The 13,240-nt window shown below is 40.1% G+C and overlaps 1 protein-coding gene across 1 annotated transcript; it reads left to right on the top strand.

Moving 5' to 3' along the window:
• Positions 1-7,571: 7,571 nt before the first annotated feature.
• LOC120981833 (protein argonaute-2-like) lies at positions 7,572-12,686 on the top strand. Its single transcript, XM_040411589.1, has 6 exons — positions 7,572-7,601; positions 9,596-9,655; positions 9,763-9,782; positions 11,842-11,865; positions 12,042-12,339; positions 12,430-12,686. The coding sequence occupies exons 2-6, from the start codon at positions 9,646-9,648 to the stop codon at positions 12,576-12,578; spliced, it is 501 nt and encodes a 166-aa protein (XP_040267523.1). The 5' UTR covers positions 7,572-7,601; positions 9,596-9,645; the 3' UTR covers positions 12,579-12,686.
• The last annotated feature ends 554 nt before the right edge of the window (positions 12,687-13,240 follow it).

Raw genomic sequence — 13,240 nt, 5'->3', positions numbered from 1 at the left:
GGGGAAAAAAACCAAAAACATTCCCTACAGGAAGTCTGTTTGTCACGGTGCGTTCCAGGCTGGAACGCACCGAGGAACAGTAGGTTACTCGGCCAGCTTAGCGGCGGTGCGCTCCAGAGTGGAACGCACTGCAAGCTTTAATCTATACAAACCTGGCCAGGGTGTATACTTCGTATACAGATCCGTATGTAGACTACCCTTATGGCTCTTTTTAATACTAGGATGACGAGCTTATTAGTCTAGTTTATAATTATTATTTTATTAAAGCTGTCTGTGAGTGCACTTCCTGTTTCCTGCCCTATAGGTCAAGTGATCAGGAGATCACTGCCCACAATGAAACGCCACATGGAATCCACCAAACGAATGATGTATACCTCCTCTATATAACTGAGTTTTTACTGTGTTATGTTATGCTTGTCTATATGCTCCTGATGAAGGGGACCTATCTGTAATTCCCTGAAACGCGTCGAGCTTTTACTTTATCATAAGAATAAAAAAAGCATCCTTGATTTGAAAGTCCTCCAGTTCATCTCCATCACGAGGACGGGGAGTGCATCCATCTTACAGGCGACCTCGGCGGGGGAGGTTAGGAGGACAGGTGTCTTGAGTTTATCCTGTTCACCCTCCTCCCCGGTGAAGTAAGTCCCTTGACTCAATTAGTAATACCACCTTCCTTTTTTAACATTTGTGATGTTTTATGCGTATTTTTTATTCTTGACCGTTGGCTTATCCTCCACCTGAGCCTATCTACACCTGCTCCATCCCTTTACACTTACCCTTCCTGTAACCAGTTACCTGTTCTTGGCGCCTCACTATACCGTTGTCTACTTCTATCATCAGGATAGGTCATCAATATCTGATCGGCGGGGACGCTTCCTCGTCTGTAGACTACACTTCGTCTCTTGTGGAGCTGTGACATAGTGTAAGTACAAGTACTTGCTCTATTCAAATGAATGGAGCGGGTACTCATATTACAGTGGATTTCTGAGAAGAAGTGGAGTGTAATGAAGAGGAAGCAGCGCTCGCATGGAGCACTGCCTCCTCTTCAAACAACTGATTGGTCGGGTGTCAGACCCCCGCTGAGCAGACTTTAATTACCTAGCCTGATGATAGGTCATCGGTATTAATGTCTGGACAACCCCTTTAAGCAAATGGGGCACAGAATGGAGTCAACTGAAAGTACGCAAGGGTCACTTTGTGAGCATGCCGAAGCTATGCCCTCTAATTTCCAAACATGCCAGGCCCACCTTAACATCTTTATGGAGTACCTTGAAGATCAAGGCAATAAAGGGCGTTGTAACAATGTCTATCTAAAAATCGTAGAGAAGCAGAAGAAAAAAATCAGAACCTCTGTGTCGGCGCTGTCACAGAAATGTGGTACCAGGTGGGTATAGGTGAACAATATTTCTTTAATAATACAGGTGTACGCATTTCAAGGGCGGAACGCCCCCTTCGTCAGGACAGTATAAAAAAATATTGTTCACCTATAATATTGTCCACCTGGTACGACGTTCCTGCGACAGCTCCGACACAGAGGTTCTGATTTTTTTCTTCTGCTTCTTTACAATTCTTCTCATCCTGACGACCACTCTGGTACACGGGCAAGAACCTAGGCAGCAGCGCAGACATCCCGCATGCTGGACGGGGAAATACCAGCAAAGTGAGGAAAAGCAGTTGTGACTTCTCACATCAATAGAGGGTAAGCACAACTGATTATTTATTACCATCTCACATTAAACAGCAACACACATGAGGCGCTGCCTCCGGTCTCTTCTCTGCAATGTCCATCTAAAAGGCATCCCAGAAATTGACCCTACATTTCACAGTTAAGTTCAGAATAATCATCACCCAAGAGATCTATAGCCAATTTTTTATCATTATTGAACAGGTGCAAATATCATTACAGGGTAAGCCTAAGCCGAATGAGCCTCCTGGAGAAGTCATATATTGTTTCTTCAATTTCAGAGTCAAGGAAGACCTTCTTAGTAGTGCCCAAAGCTATGGCCCATACTCTTTGGACAAATGTTCTGTCACCCTTTATCAAGATCTGGCTCTCATCACTCTTAGGCCTCATGCACACGACTGTGCTGTGTTTTGCGGTCCGCAAATCGCGGATCCTCAAAACACGGATGGCGTCTGTGTGCGTTCCGCAATTTGCGGAACCGCACGGACAGCCTTTAATATAAATGCCTATTCTTGTCCACAAAGCGCGGACAAGAATAGGACATGTTATACACTGATACCTCAAGATACAATGGCCTCAGGATACTATATTTTCAACATACAATGGTCTTTTCTGGAACATCGTAAGTTGAAACTAGACTCAACATACAATGTCTCAGACTCAGATCCAACCAAACAAGGCCACTTCTCTGGTAAACTAGCTGGATTAGTTGCTAGTTAGCTATTCCTGACTATTATATGTAAGGGCTTATATTACCTGTCTTAGTTATCTGATTATTTTTCTTATATCTTTATTTTCTCTTATGTTGGATGACATTTTGGGTCCTTGGAACCAATTACTCAAGTTACAATGGTTTCAGCATACAATGGTCATCCTGGAACCAATTAATATTGTATCTTGAGGGACCACTGTATTTTTTTATTCAAGGTCACCATCCTTGACTGGGCTCCCAATCAAGATATTGCAACATTCCCGTCTGTGCCCATCTTTACCACCTGGGAAAAAGTTGACTCTAGCAGGATCACAAAGATGATGAAACGTCCTGGGAAGTTGACCCTCAAGTGACTCTTCTCGGAAAACACCCTGAGCATCCATGGGATATAGCCTTTGGTGTACACCATTTGTTGTTGATTAACCCTTTTTTTCATCCAGGTCCTCCTTGTTGGACTCAATGGTTCACTTTATTTCTAATGTTAAGCCTTTATCACTTCATCTTATGTTGCTGACTGCTTTTCTTGAACATATGTATGGTATAGGTGGAGATATATGTATCACCTCTGTCTTCTTTGGGTGTACCTTTTAAACCATAGGCTTCAAGCCCGATAAAGGCTGTTCTCGGAACTGCCTGCTCCCGGTGACCGCATGTGTTTCAGAGCGGCTCGCGGCGCAGGCACAGGTAAGGACTTACCTCTGCATCGCCGGGCTTGGGAATAAAGATGGCAGATCGCATGTGTTTGTCGGCAAACACTGCGAACTGGCCATCACTGAAAATGTATGGCCTCCGCAGAGGTCTTTCCGAAGTTTCAGCAAATATGGCAATACTTAAGTCGTGTTTATTAGCATAAATTACTGTATCAAAATACGAGGCTGGATTTTACAAAGGCTTTTGATACTGTCCCTCATAGACGTTTAATAGGTAAAGTAAGGTCTATAGGCTTGGAAAGTATAGTTTGTAATTGGAATGAAAACTGGCTAAAGGACGGTGTCCAGAGAGTTGTGGTCAATGATTCCTATTCAGAATGGGCCCAGGTTATAAGTGGTGTACCCCAAGGTTCAGTGCTGGGTCCTCTATTATTTAACTTATTAATGATATTGAGGATAGGATTAATATCACTGGTTCTATTTTTGCAGATGACACCAAGCTATGTAGTAATATGCAGTCTATGGAAGATGTCCAAAAACTACAAGCTGATCTGGATACAAATGAGGTTTAAAGTGGATAATTGTTATGCATCTGGGTTGTAATAATCTATGTGCATCATATGTCCTAGGGGATGTAACATTGGGAGAGTCACTTGAAGAGAATGATCTGAGTGTACTTGTAGATCATAAGATAAATAACAGCATACAATGTCAATCAGCTGCTTCTAAGGCCACCAGGATATTGTCATGCATTAAACAAGGCATGGACTCGCGGGGCAGGGATGTAATACTACCACTTTACAAAGCTTTGGCATGGCCTTATCTGTAAAATGTGTTGTGGATACCAGTCCATAGAAATGATATCCTAGAGCTGGAAAAAGTACAAAGGAAAGCGACTAAATGAATTAAATTTATTTAGTCTTAAAAAAAGAAGTCTAAAGTAGTGTTGATCACGAATATTCGAATTATGAATTTTTATCGCAAATATAGGTACTTCGAAAATTTGCAAATATTTAGAATATAGTGATATACAGTACAGACCAAAAGTTTGGACACACCTTCTCATTCAAAGAGTTTTCTTTATTTTCATGACTATGAAAATTGTAGATTCACACTGAAGGCATCAAAACTATGAATTAACACATGTGGAATTATATACATAACAAACAAGTGTGAAACAACTGAAAATATGTAATATTCTAGGTTCTTCAAAGTAGCCACCTTTTGCTTTGATTACTGCTTTGCACACTCTTGGCATTCTCTTGATGAGCTTCAAGAGGTAGTCCCCTGAAATGGTTTTCACTTCACAGGTGTGCCCTGTCAGGTTTAATAAGTGGGATTTCTTGCCTTATAAATGGGGTTGGGACCATCAGTTGCGTTGAGGAGAAGTCAGGTGGATACACAGCTGATAGTCCTACTGAATAGACTGTTAGAATTTGTATTATGGCAAGAAAAAAGCAGCTAAGTAAAGAAAAACAAGTGGCCATCATTACTTTAAGAAATGAAGGTCAGTCAGCTGAAAAATTGGGAAAAATTGGGCTATTTGACAATGAAGGAGAGTGATGGGGTGCTGCGCCAGATGACCTGGCCTCCAGAGTCACCAGACCTGAACCCAATCGAGATGGTTTGGGGTGAGCTGGACCGCAGAGTGAAGGCAAAAGGGCCAACAAGTGCTAAGCATCTCTGGGAACTCCTTCAAGACTGTTGGAAGACCATTTCAGGGGACTACCTCTTGAAGCTCATCAAGAGAATGCCAAGAGTGTGCAAAGCAGTAATCAAAGCAAAAGGTGGCTACTTTGAAGAACCTAGAATATGACATATTTTCAGTTGTTTCACACTTGTTTGTTATGTATATAATTCCACATGTGTTAATTCATAGTTTTGATGCCTTCATAGTCATGAAAATAAAGAAAACTCTTTGAATGAGAAGGTGTGTCCAAACTTTTGGTCTGTACTGTATATTCGTAATTTCGAATATTCGAGATTTTTAATTCTATTGCAAATTTTTGTAATGTGAATTTTCATAATGCGAATTTTTATCGCAAATTTTTCAATTGCCGAGTAAAAACTTGATTCATTGACCCACAAGCAAGAAGCAGGGAGGAATCATGACTTTAAATGGGAAAAATGATGAATATTCTAAAAAACGAATATATAGCACTATATCGAATATATTTGTTTTTTCGAATATTTGTAATATTCTAAAACAAGAATATATAGCAATATAGCGAATATTTGAAAAAAAAGAATATAGAGCAATTTAGCTAATATAGTGCTATAATCTTCTTTGTCTAATAGTTGTAATTTTTTTCTCATCTGAAGTTCAGATTGTAAAAAAATTTCAACTATTGAAAAAAAAGATTATAGCACTATATTAGCTAAATTGCTGTACATTAGATTTTTTTTTATATTCGCTGTATTGCTATATATTCTTGTTTAAGAATATTACGAATATTTGAAAAAACTAATATATTGGATATAGTGCTATGACTCATTGGCCCACAAGCAAGAAGCAGGGAGGAATCAGGTTTTTGCTCGGTAATTGAAAAATTTGCGATAAAAATTCGCATTATGAAAATTTGCATATTACGCGATCATTACCTTGTCGATTTTTGGAGTAAAAAAACCTAGAATATAACGAATATTCGAATTTGCGAATATTCTACAAAATGTTCGTGAAATATCGCGAATTCGAATATGACCCCTGCCGCTCATCACTAGTCTAAAGGGGGACATGATTAACCTATATGAATATATAAATGGATTATACAAAAAATATGGTGAAAAACTGTTCCATGTAAAATCCCCTCAAAAGACACTGTCTCCGACTGGAGAAGAAAAAGTTTAAGCGTCAAAGCTTCTTTACTGTAAGAACTGTGAAGCTGTGGAATAGACTTCCTCAGGACATGGTTACAGCAGGAACAGTGGACGGTTTTAAAAAGAGCTTAGATAAATTCTTAACAGTAAAAAACCTTAATACTTATGAAAACATGTAAAAGTCTGGGTTTCACATCCCTTTTCTAAAATTCACCCCCCCCCCCCCCCCCCCCATCTCTTGGTTGAACTTGATGGACTTGTGTCTTTTTTCAACCATATTAACTATGTAGCTAAGTTACATTAAAGGGAACCTGTCACCTCCCAAAACCATCCCAAGCAGCCCCTTTATTCCCTGCCGGCGCGCTTCTCCACACATGCTTGAAGTTACTGAGCAACGGCCTCCTTGCTTCAAGTCACGGTAACTGCGCCCCCTTCCCTGCCCCTTCGCTGTGACTGACAGCCGGCTGTTCGGCAAAGCCAGCCGAACTCTCGTGCATAAGCGCTGTCAGTCACAGCGAAGGGGGCGCAGTTACCGTGACTTGAAGCAAGGAGGCCGCTGCTCATGGACTTCAAGCATGTGTGGAGAAGCGCGCCGGACAGGGGATTAAAGAACGTTTTCAGTACTTTTGCTGCATCTGCCTTCAGGAAGAAAGGCATCATCAGAAACACACTGCGGGCTACACACAGGTACTGCTAGTGTCTTGGAATGATTTTGGGAGGTGACAGGTTCCCTTTAAGTTTAACCTTAATTTTGTTCTCTCAAACAAAGGGAACTTTTACTTCTAAGTTCTAAACTCTACATTTTTTATTATTATGCTTTGGAATAACTATGTATAATTACATAGCGATGTACCTCTATTATACCCTATCAGGGATTATCTCAGGTAAGCCCCGGGATCCCTCAGAACAGTTAGCCCTGGCAATTACTATTGCTGGGGCTGATGGGTAGGTGCAGTGGCGTAACTAGAAATGACTGGGCCCCATGTTCTCTCAGACGTGGCCTGGCAGTTTCTCCATCCATTTCCTACAGTGTCTGTTAATACAATCTCATTTTATAATACTGTTGAGGGAGCCCTGGCAACAAAATCTTTTAGTCCTCCTCCTGGGTGGGCCCCTTCTGAGTTCAGGCCCCAAAGCAGCCGCTTCCCCTGCTTCTCCTATAGCTAAGCCCTTAGGTAGGGGTCAGAGGGAGCTAAATATCTGAGAGCAGCTATTTCTCTTATTTGCAGGTGGTTGTGCAGGGAACGCTTAAACTAGTCTAACATTACCTGAAAACATTTATTGATTGAACTCATTTATTGATTCATGACTTGTTTTTGGATGAAAGTCGCATTTTGCGGTTTTGTGGCTTGTTACAGTTATTTCTTCAGTCTGCCTTTTTATTTGCCCTTAACTAACCTCAGTAAAATGCCATTTCCACAATTTACCTGGGGAAAGTATAAGAAGTTATGTCAATGTATAAGACATGGCCTCCTAAGAATCTTAAATAAGCATAATAATTATTTGAAATGACTATTATTAACTTAATGGCTAATTTAAATGTACCATGTATGTCTTCACTGAGCTATTATCTTTATGAGACTTATAAGTATTACTATATTATATTTATGTCATTGAATTCTTGATGACCACACCTTGGTTGGGCTGGATTCCATAGTGTTTAGATCCACCTTATCTATCAGTATAAATAGAGTGAGATGGACAGTTGCATCTCAGAGTCTACTGCTGCTTGCTCAAGGTAGGTGACTTCTGACTACTACTAGAAAATTCAGCCTGGTGCAGTTTTTCTGCAAGACATTGCTTATGGGTTTTCTCTTTCTTCGTGTTCCTCTCGACCAATATAGCGACATAGGAAATAACAGATTATATGTGACTGATTTAAGTCTTTTTAACGTTCTTATGGATTCAAGCATGCAGTATATCAGTTATGGAACATTTTGAAACATTGAATTATGAGATGTCCGTTAATCTATAGATAAAACTATTTTTATTATCTGGACACTTTTTGATTTATACTGTTATACTTTATTGTATAATGATTTCTGATAATCTATCCAGAAAATGTACAGGGACTATACTTTTAGAGGAACTCTTGAGTTTCTAGGACAGGTTACTAAACAGGAAAGCCTTTATCAGTGCAGATATTCAGCCATTTATGGGCCAAGTTTTAGGGTAGGTGATACATTTTAAATGGCTGGGAGACCCACTATGAGGTCCTACTGTGTGCCCCTGTTCCTCCTCGGAGAGGAGTTTAGAGGTTCCTGATCCATGCTGTCATTCCAGACAGACTGTATGGAGGAAGTTACAGAAACAGCCGATTCATTAAGTGGAAATTTCCTATTACTGGAGTTCATTCACAAATTTAAATAATGCTTGCTTCAGTAATACACAGTCTGTTTATGGAGCCAATTGGCTGATGGAAGCCACAAAGAACCTGGACCTTCTACGGCTTGCATTCGTAGACCATTTTGCCTTTACAGAATACAGTTTGGATACTGGTTTTACTATAAAGCATTTCTGTTTTAGGTATGTTCTCCAAAACTAACTAACCATAATCAATGAGACATCATGCTACAAGTACTCCTCTGCTTAGGGTGCCCATAAATTGTGTAGCCAGGCTGCCTCAATCACCTGGATTACCACTTACCAGTGGGCTACACCTGTACTTGTAACCTAAGGCATGTCAAGTATAGCCACAGCCGGCAAATGGCAGTTACTGCAACCTGGCCTTATCGGGTACGGGCACCATTCACCTCTAGGGGATTATTACTTTATTACTCTGTATCCTATAGAAACAGAAGGCCAACTTGTAAATGTTAATTATCCCAATGACTTTTCAACCATGACTCCTGACATAAAGATGAAAGCAAAATTTAACAACTAGTTATTAAAAAGTGTAATGACAGAAGGTGATGCCAACCACCCACTTTATATGTTATGACAAGCAAAATAATGAGTGGATTCAGTACTGTCAGATGTCCTGGTAAATAATCCAAAGTTTACTGGACTACTTACTACATAAGATCTGTAGTTGTAATGAAGAAAGTATTATATCGACTTCTAACCACATACTTTGTATATAATATTAAGACAACCAATATATGACTCTACGTTAATCAATATGAAACCAATTCCACTAGTAGATTACAGTGAGCCCAGCTGTCTGATCCTCCATAGACTACCCCTTCCCTAACAGTAGAATAGTTTATTTTTGTATATATGGACTATAGTCTATCAGTCATATGGGAGGCCCAATTTGTAATCTTTTGAAAATGTTATCATTCACACACAGAGTCCTAGATCACAGTTTCTTGAGGGATTATCTGTTTTGGGTTGCCCTTATTGTGGTCGAGTCCAGTTATATGGGGATTACAGGATTCCTACTGGCTTGAAGAGAATCTGTCAGGTCCAAAACACCCCCCAAACTAGAGTAAGCAGTGAATAGTGTAAGTGACGCTGAGTCCAGTTATGTAATTCTTATCTTCATACTCATTTGCATTCTGACGCTGTGCTCCAACAAACCAATAATAATTTTCCCTGCAGCAGAAATGAAGCACCATGCCTGTTGAAATCAATGGGATAGCCATGAAATGCATTGAAAGAACACTAATGAGAGAATCCTTGAGGCGTGCACCGCCTGCACTTCCTACACTTGGCATAATGCAATATATAAGTTTTGCACACAGTGTTCCATTAATCTACTTTAATGACTATTTATTAATTTCTCAACAGCTTTTATCCTACACATCCTCTTCAGGAGCCTAAAAACCCAAACCACAGCCATGGAAGGAGGTAAGGTCCTTAGATTTATAGCTGGCCTCTAATCAAAGCAAAATTAATCATTTGTCACAAATAGTGACCTAAATCAGTATATTTACCTTCTTTTTTTCAATTTTCAGCACCAAACCCCTCCAAGAAGGTAAGAGAAGAACTTATCTTATAGGAAACAAGCCTGATTTATTACATATTCATGAACTGAAATGTTTGGAATGATTGAGATGAGATAACATTGGTGTTTTATGTGCAGGAAATATTGGAATAGTGTCAGGGTAAAATATCAAAGGTTTTGATCCTGGGGTTCGAGCATTCAGTCCCCTGTCATTTGATCAAAGAAGTCGTTAGAAGCACTCATTGAATGTTGTCTCAGCTGAAGATGGAAATTAAGATGGTCTCATAGACTTTCTATTAATCCCATGTTCACGTCCCTCCTCATCTTAGTGATCGGTGAGGGGGTCTCATCATCGGTTTTAATTGGTGAGGGTCCAAGCAATATGTCACTCTGACATATCCAAAGTATATGTAAAGTGCAGTTACTCTTCCAGTTTATTGCCATGACTCTTTGTGTAAAAATCCTGGCCATGGCAGACAGTCTTGTTGGTGCCCCATCTCAGTATCCAACACCTGAGGTACATGCCCCACAAAACGGAGGATGGGTGTGGTAGAGGCTCTGGTAGCAACAGTGGTTCATTCAAATCACAGTGGCAATCCTCACACCGATGCTTCCTAGGGCCAGGAAGCGACAGGAGGACGTACCCGTTTTTCCCTTAGGGCCCAAATTGATGTTCGGGCTCCTCCCTGATGGTAGTCAGTGATTCTCTAGGACTCAGACCTAATCTTATGAGTGAGACTAGGGGTGGACCTAAGTCCTAAATTGTTAATCCTGACCTATCCACACAAAACTATCAAGTGCACAATGCAATAAATCAGAACATTACATTAGACCAATTATCACAATAACAATATATCTTTTTGCAAGTACTCTTTTCTGGGGTAATTCATATACACAACATGAATGCTGGCTAAACCGCTGATTTTAGCAGAGCTAGCCAACTATCCCTACAGACATCACTATAAATTAATTCTGCCCTTGGACATATCTGTATTGTCAGAATCTGTACACTCATGATTCCTGTTTAATACTCTTAAATTATTACATGTAGGCATACAATCCGTATATAATATGTAACAATATTTGACACAATCTCTACACATGTCAAATTGTAGAAATCTCAATTTAAAATAAAAATATAACCCATGTATAATGTCTGACTTTAGAATAAATTAATATAAATACAATTACAATCCGACTACCATTATCTGCTTTTATATAGAACTATTCCATTTATCATAGAAGTGCATCTAATAAGAAGACAAATATCCTCATGACATTATGAAATCAATATGTCTGAGATTGGAAACACTTTCTGCTTCTTTTTCCAGAAAAATCCCACTCTTAGGCCTCATGCACACGACCGTTTTTTCATTCCATGTCCGTTCCGTTCCTCGTGATTTTCTGCGGACCCATTGACTTTCAATGGGTCCGTTGAAAACTCGGCTAATGCACCGTTTGTCATCCGCGTCCGTGATCCGTGGTTCCAGTCTGTCAAAAAAATATAACCTGTCCTATTTTTTTCACGGAAAACGGTTTGCGGACCCATTCAAGTCAATGGGACCGTGAAAAAACGCGGAGGCACACAATATTGTCATCCGCGTCCGCGTGTCCACATCCGTTTTTTCCTATCATTTGCATTGCAAACTTGACATACACTTTTTTTAACTTTCCTTCATGTCTGGTGATCCTCCAAAAATAAAGGAAGACACACGGAAACAGAAACGGATCACGGAACAACGGAACCCCATTTTGCGGAACGGAACACAACAACGGTTGTGTGCATGAGGCCTTATCCATAGGCTGTGTCTGATATGGCAGCTCAACTCCATTCAAATAAAAAGGTCCATGTTTCAATACCAGAGGCAGGCCATAGACCAAGCTAGCATCTTGTGATAAAAGCAGACCCTTTTTATAATCAATCACTTTTGATTATGTGCAAAATATACAAATATACAGATACTTAAAATACACAGTTTTTATATATGGTTATTGTGTGAGTATGGATGGATTTGGCGGAGATCACATAATATTCAGAGTATTGTATCCATGTTTAACCTCTAATTTGATTTTGATATTATCTTCCCAGCCTTCTGGCAGCCAACAGAGCTCGGTAAGTGGAACTTGTTAAACCGGTATTGCATGTTATAAACTATTAGTATGAACCGAAGCCATGTTCTGTTTGACTTGTAGATCTGTACTTTATTATATTCTTCAACACACTGGAGAGGAAAAATCTTCATGAACAGTTGCCTTTGAGTGTAAAATGTATGTCTGTTTTTTTTATAGACCTCAATTGCAGTAAGCCGAGGAAGCAGCCAAACCCCAACCAGTGGTCAACAGAGCCAAGGAAGTGGACAAGACAGTGGATACCAAGGGCAAACTGGCAGCAGCTCCCAGTATGGCAGCGGACAACAACAAGATCAAAGCAGTGGCCAGCAGGGCAGTGGATATCAACAAGGACAGAATCAGAGCAGTGGTCAGCAGGGTAGTGGATACCAACAAGGACAGGGTCAGAGCGGTGGTCAGCAGGGCGGTGGATACCAACAAGGACAGGATCAGAGCGTTGGTCAGCAGGGCGGTGGAAATCAACAAGGACAGGGTCAGAGCAGTGGTCAGCAGGGTAGTGGATACCAACAAGGACAGGGTCAGAGCAGTGGTCAGCAGGGCGGTGGATACCAACAAGGACAGGGTCAGAGCAGTGGCCAGCAGACTGGGGGAAATCAGGGCAGTGGGCAACAAAGTTCTGGAACCCAGCAAGGAGGACAGAGTCAAGGACAGGGACAGGATTCTTCTTACAACTTTAGACAAGGAAAAGATAAGTAATAGACCTGTGGTTTGCCCTCCAATATCTATATATACCTCATGATAATTACTGTCCCTTCATCCTTACTAAATTATTCTATAGCCAAAGCATATAAATAAAATTCTGTTGTGATTACAGCAATTTAATGTCTCCTCTTGTCATTTAAGTCAACCAATATGAAAATAGCTCATTACCGACTAAATAAATCACAGGTGTACCCAAAAGACACATTTGGTAGGTCTGGTATCTGCGCCACTAACAGATTTGTGCCCAATGTCTTTTGCTCGATAAAATATGCAGATTCAGAAAACAAATGTCTCCAGTGTAAAACACAAGTGGAGAAACTACTATGCAATTATTTCCACCCACCACACCAACACAAAGTGCCTGAAGATGAAACAACATGGATTTCAGCCTAGTATGTCACATTATCACACACAGATGTTATCCTCTGCTACCCTACATATCGTAAGACACATATATGATTGTTTTCAAAATTTCAACCAAATCTTTTTAAAATTTTAACTGTGTAGAGATGAAATAACACAGATTTGTGCCTAGTATGTCAGATCATCACTCACAAATGTTATCTTCTGCTATCCTACGTATTGTTAGACACTTACAGGTGAAACTCGAAAAATTAGAATATCGTGCAAAAGTCCATTTATTTTAGTAATGCAAA

Source organism: Bufo bufo, chromosome 11 (assembly GCF_905171765.1).
Source record: "Bufo bufo chromosome 11, aBufBuf1.1, whole genome shotgun sequence".
Classification (NCBI taxonomy): Eukaryota; Metazoa; Chordata; class Amphibia; order Anura; family Bufonidae; genus Bufo; species Bufo bufo.
This window is presented reverse-complemented; position numbering and strand designations above follow the sequence as displayed.

Bases quoted from the DNA above. Each gene is read 5' to 3' on its own strand.
- LOC120981833 (XM_040411589.1), top strand. The intron at 9,783-11,841 runs GTAAGAGAAGAA...TTATCTTCCCAG, and splicing joins CACCAAACCCCTCCAAGAAG to CCTTCTGGCAGCCAACAGAG. The intron at 11,866-12,041 runs GTAAGTGGAACT...TTTTTTTTATAG, and splicing joins CTGGCAGCCAACAGAGCTCG to ACCTCAATTGCAGTAAGCCG.